Source organism: Tamandua tetradactyla, chromosome 24, assembly GCF_023851605.1.
Source record: "Tamandua tetradactyla isolate mTamTet1 chromosome 24, mTamTet1.pri, whole genome shotgun sequence".
Taxonomy (NCBI): Eukaryota; Metazoa; Chordata; class Mammalia; order Pilosa; family Myrmecophagidae; genus Tamandua; species Tamandua tetradactyla.
In genome coordinates this window covers 43,129,524-43,151,352 of record NC_135350.1, presented here as the reverse complement: position 1 = coordinate 43,151,352, position 21,829 = coordinate 43,129,524, and the positions used below count along the sequence as shown (strand labels likewise).

The window sequence follows — 21,829 nt, the reverse complement described above, 5'->3', positions numbered from 1 at the left end:
AGGAAAAGCATTTTCCCCTCCATCCCATTTTACGTTTATATTAAAAGAGCATACTATGCTTTCATCTTGGAGGCACAAATGAAGCAAGAACCAGCTTACACAGCCCACCTTGTAGGATGCCCAGGGCTCTGGGTGCATCTTCTCCTGTACATCGGCCGTCTTGAGCAGTTTTTCTCATTCAGCCAGATTTAATTCCTCTTGGTCTCTATCTATTTATTTATATAATGGACAGGTCCTGAGTGTTATCCTGATCCTGGGGCCCCAATGGCCACATAAACCTGCATGCTTATTGGTTTTTCCCTGTTTGCCTGTCTTAAGTAATGTGCAGGAACAGAAAGGGCATCTAAGGCTCTACACTTTAGGGAAGAGAGCTTATGATAGGGGCAAAGAAGGAAGAACCAAGAAGGGAGACAGAAGTGGCCCTTAGAGGACCTAATTTTACTTCTCAGAATGCTGCTGTGAATTTTAGGGTATTAAGAGACAAAAACCCTAGCAATAAATAAAGAAAAAAAGCAATATACTATAGTGAAAAATGAAAAAAGGACTAGGAGACCTCAGCATACAGCTAAATATAGAGGAACAAATGGAGAAGAATGACTGGTAGGGGGAAATGGTAGAAAATATGATAGGGCACTCTGGGACATTCCTCTGTAAGTTACGATCTGTGACAATTCTATGGAAGTATGGAGGGGCTAGGTGTCAAAATGAGTATGTTCTGCAGTGTCCCAAACAATGGGTCATTATTTCAATAGAAGGTAAATATTTTGAAGATTTACTCAACATGAAGGTCACTTCTCTAAAGAGGTCTGTCACCTTCATTTATGTGAGGGTGTATGTTTTAGTTTCCTAGGCTGCTCAAGCAAATACCATGAAATGAGTTGGCTTAAACAATGAAAATGTATTAGCTCATGGTTTTGAGGCTAATACAAAACCCAGATCAAGGCAATATCAAGGCGATGCTTTCTCCCTAAAGACTGTGGCCCTCTGGGTTGGTTGCTGGTGATCCTTTGTTCCTCTCGCATGGCAAGGCACATGTCAGCATCTCCTGGTCTCTCCCATCCCTTTCAGGTTCCATTTCAGCTCCCTGCTTCCTGTGGCTTTTTCTCTCCCTGTCTGAATTTTATTCCACCCACAAAGGGCTCCAGTAATAGGATTAGGACCTATCCTAATTGAGATGCATCACACCTTAACTGAAGAATCCTCTTCAAAAGTTCCTCCTCAAAGTACCTATGGGATTATGTTTAAGAGCATGTTTTTTCTGGGGTACTAACTATGGGGGTGCAGGATCATAGCTTAAACCCACCCTTAACCTCTAGCCATTCTATTAGGTATGAGGTAATATCTCATTATGGTTTTGATTTGTATTTCCTTAATAACCAGAGAAATTGAACATCTTTTCATATGTTTTTGAACCATTTCTATTTTGTCTTTGGAAAAGTGCCTCTCCATGTCTTTTGCCTTTTTCTTTCTTTCTTTTTTTTTCTTGCATGGGCAGGCACCAGGAATCAAACCCAGATCTCTGGCATGGCAGGCGAGAATTCTGTCACTGAGCCACTGTCACACCGCCCCCCATTTTTAAATTGGGCTGTTTGTCTTTTGATTTTTGAGTTGTAGGATCTCTTTATATATTCTGGATACAAAACCTTATCTGATATGTGGTTTCCAAATATTGTCTCCCATTGTGTATGTTGCCTTTTTCCTTTACTGACAAATTCCTTCGTTGCAAAAAAGTGTTCAATTCTGAGGATGTACCATTTATCTATTTCTCCTGTCACTGCTCCTACTTTGGGTGTAAAGTCTAGGAAACCACCCTATCACAAAATTTTTCCCATATTTCTCTACATTTTCCCCAAAAAGTTGTATGTTCTTAGCTCTAATGTTTAGGTCTTTGATCTATTTTGAGTTAATTTTTTATAAGGTGTGTCATCTGTCATTCCTTTGGATATCAATATCCAGTTTCCCAAACACCATTTATTCAACAGTGTGCTCTGTCTCAGTTAAGTTGGTTTGACCACCTTAGCAAAGATCAATTTTCCCTAAATGAGAGAGTCTGTTTCTGAAAACTCACATCAATTCCATTGGTCAGTATACCTATCTTTATGCCAGTACCATGCAGTTTCGACCATTGTAGCTTTGTAATATGCTTTAAAGTCAGGTAGGGTGAAGCCTCCTTCTTCATTGTTATTTCTCAAGATATTTTTGCCTAACAGGTTATTGGTGTTTATATTTCTGCAAAGTAAGTTGTTAGGATTTTAATTTGTATTGCATTGAATCTGTCAATCAATTTGGGTAGAAATGGCACCTTAACTATATTTAGTCTTCTGATCGTGAACACAGTGTGTCCTTCAATTTATTTAGGTCTTCTTTGATTTATTTTAGCAATTTCTTGTGGTTTTCTGTATAGGCCTTTGGTGGTCTTGCTTAATTTTTTTCCTAAATATTTTTTTCTTTTGGTTGCTATTGTAAATAGAATTTTTTCTTTATTTCATCATCAGATTGCATATTACTAGTGTATGGAAACACTACTGATTTTTGCAGATTGATCTTGTACCCTACTACTTTCTTGTACTCATTTAATAGTTCTAGTGCTTTGCTGTGGGTTTTGGGGAATTTTCTACATATACTACCGTGTCATCTGCAAACAATGAAAGTTTTAATTTTTTCCTTTCTGATTTGGATGCCTTTTATTTATTTTCTTGCCTAATTGCTCTAGTTAGAAATTCCAGCACAGTGTTGAATAACAATGGTGACAGTGGACATCCTTGTTGTGTTCCTGATTTTAGAGGGAAAGCTTTCAGCCTTTCCCCATTGAATATGATGTTAGCTATAGATTTTTCATATAGTCCCTTTATCATGTTGAGGAAGTTCTCTTCTATTACTATCCTTTGAAGCATTTTATAAAGAAAGCATGTTGAATTTTGTCGAATGTCTTTTCTACATCAATTGTAATATCATGTGGTTTTTCCTATTTCATTTATTGATGTGCTGTATTACTTTAATTGGTTTTCTTCTGTTGAACTGGCTTTGCATACTTGGAATAAATTCCACTTGTTCATGGTGTATAAGTCTTTTCAATATGCTACTGGATTTGATTTGCAAGTATTTTGTTGAGTGCTTTTGCATCTATATTCATTAAAGAGATTGGTTTGTAATTTTCTTTTCTTGTGGTATCTTTGTCTGATTTGGTATTAGGGTGATGTTGGCTTCATAGAATGAGTTACGTAGCTTTCCCTCTTCATCAATTGTTTTGAAGTATTTAAGCAGGATTGATGCCAATTCTTTCATGAATGCTTGGTGGAATTCACATATGAGTCCATCTGATCCTAGACTTTTCCTTTTGGAAAGCTTTTTAATGACTGATTCAATCTCATTTCTTGTGCTTGGTTGTTGAATTCATCTATTTCTTCTCCAGTCAATATTGGTTATTCATACTTTTCTAGGAAGTTGTCCATTTCATCTACATTGTCTAGTTTATTAACATACAGTTGCTCATAGTATCCCCTCATTATCTCCCTTATTTCTGCAGGGTCAGTAATGTCCTCTCTCATATTTATGATTTTATTTACATACATCCTCTATTTTTTTGTCACCCTAGCTAAGGGTCTATTGATTTTATTGTTTTTCTCAAAGAACCAACTTCTGGATTTGTTGATTCTCTCTATTGTTTTCATATACTCAGTTTTATTTATTTCTGCTCTAATTTTTTTATTTCTTTATTTCTGTTTCCTTTGGGATTAGTTTGCTGTTCTTTTTCTACTTCCTCCAGGTAAACAGTTAATTCCTCGATTTCTGCTCTTTCTTCTTTTTCAGTATAGACTTTTAGGGCAATAAATTTCCTTCTCAGCACTGCCTTTGCTGCATCCCTTATGTTTTGATATGTTTTGTTTTCATTTTCATTTGCCTGGAGATATTTACTGATTTTTCTTGTAATCTCTTCCTTAACCCACTAGTTGTTTAAGAGTGTGTTGTTTAGCCTCCAAATATTTGTGTATTTTCTGGGCTTCAATCGCTTATTGATTTCCAACTTCATTGCATTATGATCTAAGAAAGTGATTTGCATAATTTCAATATTTTTTAATTTACTGAGATGCACTTTGTGACCCAACATGTGGTCTATCCTGGAGGGTGACCCATTAGCACTTGAGAAAAATGTGTATCCTGCTCTTATGGGATACAATGTTCTATAAATGTCTAAGTCTAGCTCATTGATTGTAATATTGAACATCTCTGTTTCCTGATTTATCCTGGATCTAGATGTCCTATCCATTGATGAAAGCAGTGTAGTAAAGACCCCAACTATTATTGCAGAGGTGTCTGCTTCTCCTATCACTGTTGTCAGTGTGTGCCTCATGTATTTTGGGGCACTCTGGCTTAGAACATGAATATTTAGGTTTGTTATGTCTTCCTGATGAATTGTCCCTTTTATTAATACATGGTGACCTTCTTTGACTATTTTAATTGTTTACATTTGGAGTCTAATTTATCTGATATTAGCATAGCTATACCTGTTCTCTTCTAATTGTTGTTTGCATGAAATATATTTTTTCAACCTTTCACTTCCAACCTATTTTCTCCTTGGTTCTAAAGTGAGTCTCTTGTAGACAGCACCTGGATGGTTCCTGTTTTTTATCCATTCTGCCAATCTATGTTTTTTGATTGGAAAGTTTAATCCACTAACATTTAATGTTATTACTGTAAAGGCAGTACTTCTATAATCTTATCTTTTGGATTTTATATGTCATTTCTTACTTTTTCTCTCTCTTTTTATCCTTCCTTATAATCACTTCTATCCTTTTCTTCAGCCCTCTCTCTCCTGTCTTTTCTTAACTTCTAGTAGTGTTGCATTTAGTATTTCTTGTACAGAAGTCTCTTGCTCACAAACTCTGTTAGTGTTTGTTCATCTGAGAATATTTTAAACTCTCCCTCATTTCTGAAGACAGTTTTGCTGTTCATTTCTTGGCTGGCATTTTTTTCTTTTAGTATCTTAAATATATCATACCATTGCCTTCTTGCCTCCATGGTTTCTACTGAGAAATCCATACACACTCTTATCGAGCTTCCCTTCTTTGTAATAGGTAGCTTTTCTCTTGCTTCTTTCAGAATTCTGTCTGTCTTTGACATTTGACAATATTAGGAGAAAATGTCTTGGAGTAGGTCAATGCAGATCTATTCTGTTTCAGATATGCTGCATTCTTGAATCTGTAATTTTATGTCTTTCACAAGAGATGGGAAATTTTCAGTGATTATTTCCTCCACTATTCTTTCTGACATTTTCCCATATCTTCTCCTTCTGGGACACCCATAACACATATATTCATGTGCTCCATGTTCTTATTCAATTCTGCAAGACCTTGCTCATATTTTTCCCTTCTTTTCCCTAACATTTCTTTTACAGGTCAGATTTCAGATGTACTGTCCTCTAGTTCACTAATCATTTCTTCTGCCTCTTCAAATCTGCTCTTTTAGGTTTCCATTGTGTTTTTCATCTCTTCTATTGTACTTTTAATTCCCATAAGATCTGATGCTTGTTTTTTCAAGCTTTTGAGTTCTTCTTTATGTTCACCCAAAGTCTTCTTATATCCTTCATCTCTGCCATGTTTTCCCTCAACTTGTTGATTTGATTTTTGATGTGATTTAACATGTTTTGTTTGAAAAACTTTAATTAGTTGTTGCAATTCATTTAAAATGTCACTTTGTCCCTTTAACTGGGCTATATCTTCATTTTTCCTTGTATGACTCATAATGTTTTGCTGGTCTAGGCATCTGATTCCCTTGATTAGTTTATTCTGGAGGTCATTTTCACCTTTTTATCTAAGGTTTTCTTGCTAATTGGTTTTGTTCTCTATCTTTCTCTTGGTGTTCAGTTCAACTTATTCTAGACCTCTAGCATAGCTTCTGTTTAACTGACCATAATTTTTTTAGCTCTTGTTTTCTGGCTCTTGCCCTGTCTAAATGGAACCCTTTTTTGTGAGGAGGTTCTCAGCAGATATGTTCTACCCCAATCAGTTTTTCCCAGACAAGGCAGGCCCAGGTCTCAGGAAAAGTGTTAATCAGTATCATTTCCCTGAGTATAAGACCCACCAGGTTATCAGACTTTCTTGTGAAACCTCTGGACTCTATGCTTTTCCTGTCCTTTCTAGAGGTAACACTTGTCACAGCTCCCCACTGGCATAAAGTGACACAGTGCCTTCAATTCTCAGCAGGCTTTGTCGCTTCCAGAGGTTTGGTTGAGACAGAGGCCAAGGTAGAAGGTAAGCTTAGGCTGTTTCTGTTTTACAGCCCCTGGAGTCTGGATTCTCTGAATAAGGGCCATCACATGAGCTAGGCTGCAGCTCTCCCCCCCCCCCCTTTTCTTGGGGAATATACACCCTTTATGGAATTAACTCCCCCACTTTACTGGTCATTTTGTCTCTCAGACTTATTTTAGCTCCACCCATGCCTGGGTCCTGCTGACAATTGAAAATGCCTCTGCTTTCTCTAATGAGCTACTTAGAATAGCATAAAAGGAGTAAAAAGGATTAAAAAAAAAAAAAGAAAGAAAGAAAGAAATCCCTTTTCAGAACCAGCCCCCAGCCCCCAACTTTGCCATGAGACAGATTGGGTACCCAGCTCTTATATGCTCACCATCTTGGGGCACAGCCCTTTTCCAATACTCTGAGCTCAACTGACTCCAAAACCCTCCATGTCTATTCTTTTATTTTATTTCATTTTATTTTTCCATCTGTCCCATCTCCTCTCTGCTTGGAGAGACCTCAGGGTTGCTTTCTGCTTGCTCTGGTTTTATCTGTGCCAGGAACTTTGTATTCAGCAATGCAAATTTGTTCATTGAGACCACTATTGATGCTTAGCTGAGCTACCTTCCCTTACTCCCAGTAGAGACAACTTAAATACACTCCCTTTAGGGAAATATCTTCTTCATCTGACTAGTTATTTCATCTCCTTAATTCCGCCATTGTCTTGGGTGTGCTGAAGTCTGAGAATGCCTGCAGTTCCTTATCATAAGCTGTTAAAATGTTAAAAAAAAAAAGAAGAAGAAGAAGAAGAAGAAAAGGGTGGCATGATAGTGGCTCAGTGTAGAATTCTCACCTGCCATGCCAGAGACCCAGGTTCGATTCCTGCTGCCTGCCCATGCAAAAAAGAAAGAAATAGAGGGAAAAAATTCATTTTCAGAGCCAGCCCCCAGCCTCCCAGGTTTTCAATCAAGAGCCAGAGTTTTTACTAAGATCCATATGTCCCTTTTCTTGGGGCCCAGCTCTTTTCCCATATTTGGAGCTCTCCAAATCCAAAAGCCTCTGTGTTTTTTGTTTCGTTTTGTTTTTATTCTGGTTCTTTGTCAGCCCTGCCTCCTTTTTGCCAGGAAGAAACTTCCTGATTCCTTTCATGCTTATTCCAAGTTTATCTGTGTTCAGACCTTGTATTCAGCAGCCTGAATTTGTACACAAATTTTGCAAGTGGAGCTTGGTTGAACCACCTTCCTTGTTTCTAGTAGAGACAGCTTCTTTTTCCCTCAGGAAACCAAGTCCCAAATAGCTTGCCATGCCAGCTGGGGAGATGCATAAGTTCCATGACTTGGGAGACTTGCTGTTCTGTGCTGTGATCTCAGTCAGTCCACATATTCCAGATTGGTGTGTGATATGTATCCAGTCATGGAAGTCCCCAAAATAGTTGTTCCAGACAGTTCCTGGATGTTTGCTAGCTGTCCTAAATTCCACACCTCTCTATGTTGCTACCTTGCTCCACCTTCCCTTTTGCCCATTTTTAATTGAGCTGTTATTTTTGTTGTTGTTGAGTTGTTGGTTTTGTTTATATATTCTAGATATTAAACCGTTATCAGCTATGAAGTTCCCAAAACATTTCTCAATATTGAGTAGGTTGTCTTTTCACTTTCATGACAAACTCCTCTGATAGACAACAGTTTTTAATTTTTATAAAGTCCCATTTATCTATTTTTCCTTCATTCCTTGTGCTTTAGGTGTAAAGTATAAGAAATCATTGCTCAAAACAGTACCCTGAAGGTACTTCCTTATATTTTCTTCTAGGAGTTTTATAGTCCTTGATTCTTATATTTAGGTATTTAATCCATTTTGAGTTTATATTTTATATGGTTAAGATGGATTGGGGGAAATGTGTCTCCACCCATTTGGGTGGGTCTTGATTAGTTTCTGAAGTTCTATAAAAGAGGAAATATTTTGGGGAATGGGAGAGATTTGGAGAGAACAGAGGGTGCTTCAGCACCACGAAGCAGAGAGTTCACGAGCCAGTGACCTTTGGAGATGAAGAAGGAAAATGCCTCCTGGGGAGCTTCATGAAACAGGAAGCCAGGAGAGAAAGCTAGCACTTGACACCATGCTCGCCATGTACCCTTCCAGCTGAGAGAGAAACTGTGACTGTGTTCATCCTGTGCCTTCTCACTTGAAAGAGAGACCCTGAACTTTCAACTTTCTTGAACCAAGGTATCTTTCCCTGGATGCCTTTGATTGAACATTTTTATATACTTGTTTTAATTGGGACATTTTCTCAGCCTTAGAACTATAAACTAGCAACTTATTAAATTCTCCTTTTAAAAGCCATTCTGTTTCTGGTATATTGAATTCCGGCAGCTAGCAAACTAGAACAATCATGGTAGGTAATTCTTTTAATGTGCTGTTGGATTCAATTTGCAGATATTTTGTTAAAGACTTTTGCAAATATGTTCATAAGAAAAATTGGTCCATAATTTTCTTGTCCTGTAGTATCTTTATCTGGCCTTGGTATTAGGGTGATATTGGCCTTATAGGATGAGTTAGATCTTGCTCCATCTTCTTCAATTTTTTGGAAGAGTTTCAGCAGGATTGTTATTAATTCTTCTTAAAATGATTGGTAGAGTTCATCTGTGAAACCATCTTGTCCTGGACTTTTTCTGTCGATTTTTTTTGCATTGTTTTGTTTTGTTTTGATGACTGATTCCATCTTTTTACTTGTAATTGGCCTGCTGAGGTCTTCTATTTCTTTTAGATCCAAGTGTGTTGTTCATGGGTTTCTAGGAATCTGTCCATTTCATCTAGGTTGTCTAATTTATTGGCATACAGTTGTTCATAGTATCCTTTAATTATCTTTTTTTCCTGTGGAGTCAATAGTAATACCCCCTCATCTCTAATTTTATTTATTTACATCTTCTCTTTTTTTGTCTTTGTCAGTCTAGCTAAGGGTTTGTCGATTTTACTGATCTTTTCAAAAGACCAACTTTTGGTTATGTTTATTCTCCCTATTGTTTCATTGTTGTTGTTCTCAATTTCAATTATTTCTGCTCTTATCTTATTTCCTTCTGCTTTCTTTGGGATTAGTTTGCTGTTCTTTATCTAGTCCTTCGGGTGTGCAATTAGGACTTTGATTTTAGCTCTTTCTTCTTTTATTCAGGGGGCAGAATTGAACCTGGGTCTCCCACATGACAGGTGAGAATTTTAACACTGAACTAACAATGCACCAACTTCTTTTTTCTTTTTTAATGTAAGTGTTTAGGGCTATAAATTTCCCTCTCAGCATCCCATGTTTTGATATGCTGTGTTCTCATTTTCATTCAAGATACTTACTGATTTCCCTTGTGATTTCTTCTTTGACCCACTGATTGTTTAACAGTGTGTTATTTAACTTCCACATATTTGTGTATTTTTCAGTTTTCTGATGTTATTGATTCACAGCTAAATTCCATTATAATGAAGAAAGATGCTTTGTACAATTTCAATATTCTAAATTCATTGAGAGTTGCTTTGTGACCACACAGGTGGTCTCTTCTGTAAAATCCTCCACGTGCACTTGAGAAGACCATATGCCCTGCTGTTTTGGAGTACAATATTTTGTATATATCTGTTAGGCCTACTTCATTTATCATTTTTTTCATGTTCTCTGTTCCCTTATTGATGTTCATTCTACATGTTCTAGCTGTTGATGAGAGTGGTGCATTGAAGTCTCAAACTCTTATTGTAATGGTGACTATTTCTCCCTTCAATTTTGCCAGTATTTGCCTCATGTATTTTGGGGCATCACTGTTAGGTGCATAAATATTGATGATGACTGTTATTTCCTCTTCTTGGATTGCCTCTGTAATCAATATATATATATATATATATTCCTTCTTTATCTCTTTTTTTTTTTTTTTTTTTTTTACATGGGCAGGCTCTGGAAACTGAACCCGGGTCTCTGGTATGGCAGGTGAGAATTCTGCCACTGATCCACCATTGCACCACCCCTTCTTTATTTCTTTTAACAGCTTTTGACTTAAAGTCTTCTTGTCAGATGTAGTATAGCTATCTCAGCTCTATTTTGTTGCTATTTTCATTGAATATATTTTTCCATCGCTAAGTTTTCAACCTATTTGTGTCTTTGTGTCTTACGTGAGTCTCTTATAAACAACATACAGTTGGGCCATGCTTTTTATCCATTCTGCCTATCGATATTTTTTATTGGGAGTTTAATCCATTAACACTCACTGCTATTACTGTAAAGGCAGTACTTACTTTGACCATTTTGTCCTTTGCTTTTTATATGTCATATCTTTATTTTTAGCCTTTCTTTTCTTTTCTTTCAACCTCTTTTTCCATATAGTTGGGGTTTTGTGTGTATAGAATCTAACCAATTCCTTTCTCATTTCTGTTTCTGTATGCATGTTTACATACATTTTTGTGGGAATAATGGGATTAAATAACACAACTTATATCTATAACCTCCTAATTTGAAAAGATACCAGTTTAGCTTCAATACCATACATATTTTCTGTTCCAGTATCCTTCTGTTTCACCATTTTATCTTAATTTTGTCCCACTTTAATACTTTATATTTTGCATGTCCATTACCAATTAATATGTCTTTTTTCTTGTTTGATTATATCCTGACTCTTATGGGAATTAGACTAGACTTGTAAGTTGAAGATAGAGTACTGCTGGGTTTTTCATTTATCCTTTTAGGTCACCCTTACCGATGATCTTCATTTCTTTACATGACTCGAAACCACTTTCTCCTGTTCTTTTCTCTCAGTCTGAAGAACTACCTTTAGTAATTCTTATAGGGTTGGTCTCTTGTTGAGAAACTCTCAATTTCTATATTTGTGTGACTATTTTAATCTCTTCTTTATTTTTAAGGATAGTTTTCCCAGATGAAGAAATTTTGACTGGCATTTTTTTCTCTTTCTATATCTTAAATATATCATACTACTGCCTTCACATCTTTGTAGTTTCTGATAGAAATTAGAACTTGGTCTTATTGAAGATGATTTGTATATGATGAACTGCTTTTCTCTTGCTGCTTTCAGAATTCTTTCTTTATCTTTTGCATTTGCCATTCTAATTATTATGTGTCTTGATGTAGTTCTTTGAGGATTTATTCTGTTTGGAATATGTTGCACTTCTTAGAATATATAGTTGTGTCTCTCATAAGAGTTGGGAGATTTTTGGCCATTATTTCTTCAAATATTCTTTCTGTGCCCTTTTTCTTTCTCTCTTCTTCTGGGACACCCATGATGATTATGCATGTGAACTTTGTGCTGTCACTCAAATCCCTGAGGCACTGCTTTATTTATTTTATTCTTTTCTCTGTTTTCTGCCTGTATATTTTCAATTGTTCTGTCTTCTAGTTTGCTGATTCTTTCCTCTGCCTGTTCACATTTGCTTGTATATTGTATGCCTGTAGCATATTTTAAATTTCTTCTATTGTCCCTTTTAATCCCATTATTTATGTGATGTTTCTTTTTATGCTTTCAAATTACTCTCTATGCTCACACATTGTTTTCTTAATATCCCTTATCTCTTTAACCATATTTTCCTTCATCTCCTTTAATTGATTTAGGAGATTTCCCGGAAATTCTTTGATTATTCTGTGTCTCCTCTGAAGTTTTAACCTGTTCCCTTGACTAAGCCATATCTTCCTGTTTTATAGTATGGCTTGTACTTGTTTGCTGATGCCTAGGCATTTGATTATCTTGATGAGTTACCGCTGAAGTTCAGTTTCTCCTTTTTGTCTAAGGATTTATTATTGATTGGCTTTGTGCTAATTCTCTTCTTTGATGCTTGGTCCATCTTATTCTGGATGTTTAGAATAGCCTGCATTTACCTATGTAGATTTCCTCAGCTCTTATTCATCTGCTTATTGTCCTGAATATGTGATACAATTTTTAAGAATATAATTTCTGTGCAATTGTTTCATCTCCAGGAGAATGTTTCCTTCCTCTCCTCATTCTCTGGAAATCTTGATCCATTTTGTTTGTTTTTGTGCAAAATTTTCTTCCCAGCCTCTATGATTTGTTTAAATATCATCTCTCTCAGCTACCCCTTTTCTTTACACTTTCCAGTTCTTAGACCTAATCTTTCTTATAGCAGTTCAGTTTAAATCCCTTGACTTTCTTATTTCCCTTTAAGGCTTTTCTGACTCCAGTTTCTTCTCAATTAGTGTACCCTGCCCAGAGGATCCAGATGGGGATCAATCCAGAAAGTTGGGTCTCCACAGAAAATTCCATTTTGTCTTTAGATCTAGTCAAACCCAAATAATAAACTGCATTGATTGAGCACACCACTTGCGAATCATTCTGCAATGATTTCTCTTTCTCCCCACCCCCTGGAGGCCCTTTTGCATGCAGCACAACTTAAAAGCTTGTGTTCCACCTGGGTCTCTGCAAACTTGGGTTCTTGTGCCTAGATACGTGTGTGTTTCTAACTTACTGTTCTGAGTGCCTCTATAATCTGTGTCTGTGGTAGGAGAGACTTGGGTCTCTGTATAACTCCCAAGCAGCTTGGGAATGAGTGTGGGGGGGGGGGGGGAGGGAATCAGGTCCAGATTGGAAACTTCCCACCTAACATTTTTCTTATTCTTCAATTCTGTATTTATGGAGCCCTTCTCCAGTCTTCATGATCCTCCAGAATTCTAAGTGAGATTTGTCACTTTATTCACTGATTCTATTGGGAGACTTTCTCAAGGGATGTCTTATATTGCTATGTTGATGCCATCACTCCCCAGTCATGAATTTATTTCTGACCATGTTGGAATAATTAGTACTGAATTTTCTTTCCTGCCAAAGTCAACTAAGAAACTGGAAAAACATGTGAAAGAACTGTTTTAAATGTTGTGCAGTAAACAGCACAGGTGATTTTGAGGAAGGAAAATAAACCAGCTGAGTCCCACAGTCCTTCTGGCTTTCTTCCTGGAGCTACATCTGGACTAAAGTGGAGTGAGGAGGAAGACAAGTAGGTCATGATGGTCTTCCTGAGTCAAAGAGACAGAAGTTGGAGTTCAGGTACACTTGGGCAGCTAGGATTTGTGAGGCAGTATACCACAAAAAAAGAGAGCTGTGCAAATAAAAAGTTCCAGAAATGCACATAAGGATCCACTCAAGTCTGTTGCTGGACATTAAGCTATATGTATGTGGGACGAAATCCTATGAGGCTAGACTAAGAATTACCTGGGTACGGTAAGCTAAGCAATTCCCAGAGCTCATACAGGTCTGTGAGATGATCAAGTTCTGACAAACCCAAGTAGACAGTCCTCTGGAATATCTGGGCTTTCAGTACAGATCCCAGAAAAGCATTTTTTAGCAGTAGGACTAAACTAGTCCAAGAGTAAAACTCCTTTAGATTTTCCCAATCAAAGCATAAATCAATCTTCAAAAGGATCAAACTGAATAGCAAGTAACACAGCCACTTACCACATCAAAGCCCAGCACCCTTTCAAAGATGACAAATCCGAACATTTAGCAACATAAAATTCATGATGTCCAGCACCCAATCAAATACATGCATGCCCTCAGAAGCAGGAAAATTGGATCTATATGCAGAAGAAAAATCAGTCAATAGAAAAAAACCCAGAAATTGATGAATTTAGAAACAAAGACTTTTTAACAGGTATTATAAATACTCTCAAAGAAAACTAAACATAATGAGGAAAAAAACTAGAATATACAAAAAAGTGGTTTTTGTATAATACAAAAATTCATTTGGAGGGGTTAACGCCACCGTACTCCTGGAGTCAACATTTGTATGGATCCTAAGCAGAATATCATAAAGAAACCCCTACTAAAGAATGTTATAATCATATAGTAAAAATCAGCAATAAGGAGAAAATATTTTAAAGCTGCTCTAAATGCAAGAAACAAGGATAAGAATGAATGACCATGGACTAAAACAACACAAAGCAAAAACCAGTGGAACAATATCATTAAAGTTCTGAATGGAAATAAAAAGACTTTTCAACCAAGAATTCTAAATTCAACAAAATGTCTTTCAAAAATGAAGGCAAAATTCAGATCTTTTCTTGTACAACAAAATGAAAAGCTGAGAGATATGATGTTAGCAGATCTGAACTGTGAGATACTAAAGGAATTCTTAAGACTAAAGGAAAATATTTCTAGATGAAAACTTGGATCCTCATAAATGAATTAATAGTACCAGAAAAGGAAAAATTGAGTACATAGTAATTTATTTAAAAGATAATTGTTGAGGGTGGGCCACTGTAGCTCAGCAGGCAGAATTCTCGCCTGCCATGCCAGAGACTCAGGTTTGATTCCCAGTGCCTGCCCATGCAAAAAACAAACAAAAAAAAATAATAAGTGCTGAAATAGAAAAAATAACAATGTTTTGTGGGATTTATAGCATGCATAGAAGTAGAATGTATGAAAATAATTGAAGAAAACTGGAAAGGAGGCAATTGAAAATATACTGTTGCAAAGTACTTATATTGCACATGAAGTTGTATTATATAGTTTGGAGGAAATTACAAATTAAAACCAAAATGAAATACATTACATCTGCTAAAATGGCTAAAATAAAAAAGTCTGTCAATCCAAGTGCCGACAAGGATGTAGAGCACCTGAAATTCTCATACATTGCTAGTAGGAATGTAAAATGGTACAGCCATTATACTATTCAGGGTTCCCTAGGGAAACAGAAGCAACAAAAAATATCTATAAGTATTATAAGATTTTTATTAAAATTGTCTAACATGATTGTGGGAATGCACAAGTCCAAATTCTGTTGGGCAGGCTGCATGTGTGGAAAGCCAATGAAGGTCATCAGTGAATTCCCAGGAGAAGCTTGCTAGCTGAAGTAGAGATGGAAATTCCCTCTGCTGACTGCTGTAAACATCACTTCTCCTTTTAAAGCTTACTACTGACTGGACAAGACTTCTCTCACTGTTGATGGCAATCTCCTCAGTTAATTGTAGATGTAATCAGTCATAAACGCAATCAATTTATTGATAATTGAAGTTCACAAAATGTCCTCACAGTAACAGTAAATGCAGTGCTTGCTTGACTAAACAAGCGGACACCAAAACTTGGCCAAGTTGAAACATAAACTTGACAATGTTTTCACTCAAGTGAACAATATATGATTCCATTTATATGAAATTTTATAATAGGCAATAATATCCTCTTATGATAGAAAAATAGATCATTTGTTGCTAGAGTCCAGGGGCTGGGATTGGATAGATTAATTGCAAAGGGGCTCCAGAGAACTTTGGGGGATGATAGAAATGTTCAATACCTTGTGATGGTAAATATACTGGTATATATATTTGTCAAACTTTATGGAACTGCACATTTATACGAGGTGTAAATTATTGTATATAAAAACTACCCTCTAAAAGTTTATTAAAAGAGAAACTAACAAATCATTTTTAAGCCACGAATCCTTTTGCCAAAAATTATTGAGTTCTAATTTTTTCCTTTTGGTACATATGAAGTTTTCATCAATGAATTTTTTTAAGTATAACGCATCTGTCCTTTTCCAAGATTTTTATTTGATAACAAAATGTGAGACAGAGAAAAAGAAAATATGCATGTGTATCTAATAAGTAAAGTCTGCTAATATCTATGGATAGACTGATCATGTTCCTTATTAGTGATTCAGGGAAGAGGAAATTAGTGCTTATGAGCAGTTCTCTGAACAACCTAGGTTGCCCTAGCAACATCTTTTACCATGATCCATAATGAGAAATGCGTTTTATAGCATGACCTAGTGCATACTAAAGGTATGCATAAATATGTATGTGTGTATGTTTGTAATGCTGTCTATAGTCCATGCTATTCTATCTTTCTTTCTCCCTCTCCTCTTCTCTCTCTTCTTTCCTTCCTTCTTTTTCTTCTTCAATTCTGGTAATGACTAATATCACAATATGTCTCAATCCAAAATGTAAAAGTTCTGAAGGATTGTATTCTAGGTAAAATTTCTCAAGTTTCCAGCTGTAGAGTAATTCAATCCTGGACCAAAGTACAATATTCTAAAGATAAGCAGCATACTCTGCATGATTAAGAGCATGGAACTGGGAATTTTGAAACTAAGAAGCATCAACTTCCTTATCTCTAAAATGTGGAGATTTATGCCTGTGTCACAAAGGCATGGCAAGGATTCAATGAAATCAGGTAGTCAGAGCACTTAGCAGAGTGACTGGGATGTACTGAGCACTCAGTAAATCATAGCCATTATTATTTTGTCAATTACTGTTAAATGTGCCAAGATATCATTGTTAATAACTCTTGATGAATATTTTTGCACAGATGCTATCTATGTAAGAAAGAGAAAGGCTATTGAACATTAGGCTTTACAATACATCATTGGTATAGATAAATAGTTAAGTATGTTATTATTGGTGTTTTGTAGGGTGGGAAACTGTGAAGAGATGAGAAATGTGAGACAAGTAACAGAGAAGAGTTCCAGATGAGAGGAAAAGATTTTCATCTCTCAAATGAGTGACGTTTCCAATAGCGTCACTAGTTTACAATTATAAATCTTATAATATTTCTCTTAGGTAAATTTTGGTCTTTCATGATACATACAAAAGAGTCATTAAATAAAAAATGATTTTTTACATTTTTTCCTGATTCTTAACTTTGTATCATTAAGATAAAATTCATTAAGTAGCTACCTGCATATGATTTTACAGAATAACCAATGCAATTCTCTGGTAACAATATCTAAAACACATGAACATAGAAAAATATAAGAAAATGAACTGTCTACATTTTGAATAAATATGTGGATCAAACAAAACTGTAAATAATACCCAGTGCAGTGGTTGTGAGCAGAGATTCTGGAGACTTACTTCCTGGATTCATATTCCTTCTCCACCCCTGACTATCACTGTGACTTTAGGCAAGTTACTTAATCTTTGTCTCATCTGAACAATGGGAGAAACAATAGTATCTACCTCATAGCATTACTGGAGGATTGAATCAGTTTATTCATATAATGTGCTGGGCACAAAAGTGTTTGCTGTTCTGTTGTATAAGTATCTATGAGAGGAATGAGGAAAAATTATAGGAATTACTATTAATAACACTAAGCAAACAAATTCTCTTTTCAGAATACATTTCTGACTTGAAGTCACTTTCAGACTGCCTAGCGGTAAAATATTGTTGCCAGTAGTATTACTACTGACATTTAAACTTGAAATTACTGATCTAATTTGTTTGTAAAGACAGGGAAATTCCTTCCAGTCTAAAGTCCCTAAGAAGCTCACGATTACATCTGGAGCAAAACAACTACTAATCTACTAAGAAGACAATCCTTGTTTCCATTGTAGTAGCAAGATCTGCTGTATCGTTCAGCTGAACAAACAAAACCCAGGATTTAGTTATTTTCCCAGAAACTAGATAAACAGCCACTTCCTTTTTAGTGTCTCTTTTTAAAGTAGGAAGGTCCACATCTCCCTAATAATCACTTCACTCTCTGTTCCTATTTCAAGTTGTTTTCTCTAGGTTTTTGCTATTTTAAGTCATTAAAAATGACATAGGCAAATAAACTATTTAAATAATGTATGAATGTAAATAATATGCTTTTTATAATACATAAATTTTAAAACCAAAGTTTAACCCAGCAGTCTATTTGGTGTCAGTGGTACACAGTTACACTCATTTGGTAAGATGGACAGAAACCCACTCACTAAGAATATTGTAACTGGAAGAGGCTTAGAAATAATCAGGAATGTGAATATCTCTGGAAACAAAGTATTTTCTAGACACCATTTTTAAGGGTCACATGTTTTCTGTCTGTTTAATGATATCTGTTTCTTTCTTCACATCTGATCCATTCTTCTATCTATTATAGCCTGATTTCTCTGTTTTCTGATAGATCCCATTCCCTTATAACTTTGATGTACATATAAGCCACTATGGGTTTAACCTTACTGAAGGCAACTTTTAATTCACCATTTGGCTCAACTCTTAGCACATTCCCAGTTCAGTTGAAATGAATGAAAATAGAGGCAAAAAAAGCTAGAGATTTAAATATCTGATTGCTCCAGATTACCTGGGCATTCTATAGATGGACTGCAAATTGTCAAGCTATAGTTTGAAGGGTCAGGTCCCTACCCCTGATTGGTGTGGGAGAAATCACATGGTACAACCCACCATCTCTTACTGCCATTCTGTGTATTGGGGACTGAGGGAGGGGCAGCTTCCATCACAAGGGGTTGTGGGCACGCAGCCTGTGCTGGTTTGAGAAAGGATTCATGTACCCAAGAAAAGCCATGTTTTAATCCTAGTCCTATTTTGTAAAAGCAACCATTCTTCTAATTTCTATTCAGTACTGTATGTTTGAAGCTGTAATTAGATCATCTCCCTGGAAATGTGACTTAGGGAGTTACATCTTGATGTGATCTTGATGTGATCTTCAGTGATTAAGAGCGGTTGTTAAAACGGATTAGGTGAAGCCATGTCTCCACCCATTTAGGCAGGTCTTGATTAGTTCACTGGAATCCTATAAAAGAGGAAATATTTTGGAGAATGCAGGAGATTCGGAGAGAGCAAAGAATGCTGCAGCACCATGAAGCAGAGAATCCACCAGCCAGTGACCTTTGGAGATGAAGAAGGAAAATGCCTCCCAGGGAGATTCATGAAACAGAAAGCCAGGAGAGAAAGCTACCGGATGACACCGAATTCGCCATGTGCCCTATCAGCTGAGAGAGGAGCCCTGACTATGTTTGCCATGTGCCTTCTCACTTGAGAGAGAAACCCTGAACTTCATTGACCTTCTTGAACCAAGATATCATTCTCTGGATGCCTTTGATTGGACATTTCTATAGGCTTGTATTAATTAAGACATTTTCTTGGCCTTAGAACTATAAACTAGCAACTTATTAAATTCCCCTTTTAAAAAGCCATTTCGTTCCTGGTATATTGCATTCTTGCAGCTAGCAAACTAGAACATGACATCATCAATATAGCTAGTAAATGCACTTGAAGAAAATTGACCATGTTCAAACTGCATTCTGTAATGGACACTGGTCTTCACACTCTAAGGACTAGGGTCTTGAATAGAAATGTTGGTTGAGTTCACGTAGGTCTGATTTTAGCAATATTTGGAGAATTATTTTAACATAGGATTTAATAAATGCATCAAAAAGGTTTCAAGTTGAGAATAACTGAAACCATACTTTGGAACATACTATATACATTTCTTTAAACAGTAAATTTAAATATACAGAAAGATACAAATTATAGTAGCAAGTAAACAATATGCTCATACAGTCACATGCAGAAAAATGGTTCCCAACCTCATTTAAATACTCTATTCCTGAAACCTTGAGTTCACTTGGGTTTTCTAAATTCTTACATGCTATCCTTTATTTTCTTTTTACCATTATTATTATTATTGTATGCCACATGTTGATTCACACCAGCATCCCTAACAGTTCTTACAAGGCTGGACACCACAACACCTTCTTTATCTCTGAGACGGCCATTTCTTAGAGTTTGCCCTCTAAAGTTCAATTTTATAAATTGCATCTCTGCTGCTCTAGACATTTATTTTCTTATTCACTAATACAGAGAATCATGCAAATGATACAGATATGTCACAGTAACATGCCTTCATTCTGTGTGTTGTTTTTTAATGCATATCCTTGGATTTGCTTGTTTTGCTTTTAATTTATGTCTCTTTTTTATTTCACAATGGTTCAGACCTACAGAAAAGTTGCAAGAATTGTACAAAAGAACTCTCAAATTATCTCATCCAGATTATCAAGTTGTTAAATAGTACCACCTTCTGGTTCTCTACCTCTATCTCTCCTTGTATATTTCATTTCATTCATTTAACTGCTGATGATTATTAAAGTGTTTTTCCCTTTTTTCTACCTATTACATAATGATGCAATTACCAGCATTGTACGTCTCCTTTTTCACATGTACAAGAGTTTCTCTAGGCCAGCAGTTCTCAAAATGTGGTCCATGGACTTCTAAGTGTTCCCCAAGAATTCAAGAGGACAAAACTGTTTTCATAATAAAATAAAGACATATGTGCCACTTTCACAGTTCTTGGTAGTTGCTCTAATGGTACACTAGCTAGGGGACACAGAGAAAAAGAATCAGCAGGAGATATCCGTAAATATAGCATTTATAAAAGTGTCTCATGCAACCACGGGTATTGTCATGGTCAGCTTCACGTGTCAGCTTGGCCAGTGGTGGTACCTGTTTGTCTGGTTAGGCAAGTGCTGATCTGTCTGTTGCAATGAGGACATTTCATAGCATTAGAGCATGATCACATCAGCTGCATCCACAGCTGATTCCATTTATAATCAGCCAAGGGGAGTGTCTTCTGCAAAGAGTGATGCTCAATAAGTATCTATGAGAGGAATGAGGAAAAGTTATAGAAATTACTATTAACAACACTAAGCAAACAAATTCTCTTTTCAGAATACATTTCTGACTTGAAGTCACTTTCAGACTGCCTAGCGGTAAAATATTGTTGCCAGTAGTATTACTACTGACATTTAAACTTGAAATTACTGATCTAATTTGTTTGTAAAGACAAGATCTCTTCCTGCTTCGGCCAGCAAGGCTCTCCTGAGGAGTTCGTCCTGACCCTTCATCGGAATCGTTGACTTCACAGCCTGCCCTGTGGATTTTGGAATCTGCATTCCCATGGTCACATGAGACACTTTTATAAATTTTGTATTTGCGAGTGTTTCCTGTTGATTCTGTTTCTCTAGAGAACCCTAACTAATACATCTTGGTACCAAAAGTGGTTCTTAAGGAACAGAATCTTAAAAATGGGTTTTTATTAATGGTTTTCTACTCTGACTGGACTCAAAGGCACTAAGGACTCTGATTCCCATTATCAGAATGACATTGCCAATCCATGGAGTGAGTTGGCAAAACAGATAGTCAAAATATTACCATTCAATTCACCTAATGCTTCGCTTGTATGAAGCCAGGCTCTGGGGGATGTTTTTGACATCTTTACAGAGTTTTGTGGAAATAAGAAGTATACAGATGTTGGTTGGTTGCTTTTAGATAAACTGGCTACATTAAGAAGTGAAAGGGATGGGCTTAAGGCTTCAAACCAGAAGCTTAAGCACCATCTGACAGATGTAGACGTTTCTATGAGTATGCTGAAGGAAAATCTTATTTCCTGTAGTCGTAGACTTGAGGTCTCTGAAAATCAAACTCAGAATCTTATTGTTAGAGTAGCAACTTTACAACATAAACTGAAATCTCAATGTTGCATGGTGTCTGCCATTAAAGTGAGGGCATTGATTGGAAAGGAGTGGGACTCTGAAAAATGGGATGGTGACATATGGATTGATAATGATGTCAGGGATGAGGTTGAAACCCTAGGTCATGCTGAGTATTCTCTAGACAACCCTGTAATAATTTTCCCCAAGAACATAACTGCCCCACCTCCATCCTGCCTTGAGGAGGTGGCCACCCAATCTCCTACTGAAGGGATTCGCCCTAGAGTGATTAATCCTGTTTCACCACATGAAACTGCAAATGAAAGTTCTGAAGCAAATGGCTTGGAAGATATTTCTAATTCTTTCCATGACCCACCCCCACCATCCCTCATTTCTTCCAGACCTATGACTGGGTCCCAAC

General features: G+C 36.4%; 1 protein-coding gene across 1 annotated transcript in view; it reads right to left on the bottom strand.

The window, feature by feature from the left end:
• LOC143667945 (uncharacterized) overlaps positions 1-13,798 on the bottom strand; it is a 35,610-nt gene extending 21,812 nt beyond the window's left edge. The window contains exon 1 of the mRNA XM_077142410.1: positions 13,667-13,798. Within this exon, the coding sequence (XP_076998525.1) occupies positions 13,667-13,711 (45 nt within the window). The 5' untranslated portion in view covers positions 13,712-13,798. The remainder of the gene's footprint in view (positions 1-13,666) is intronic.
• Positions 13,799-21,829: the final 8,031 nt, after the last annotated feature.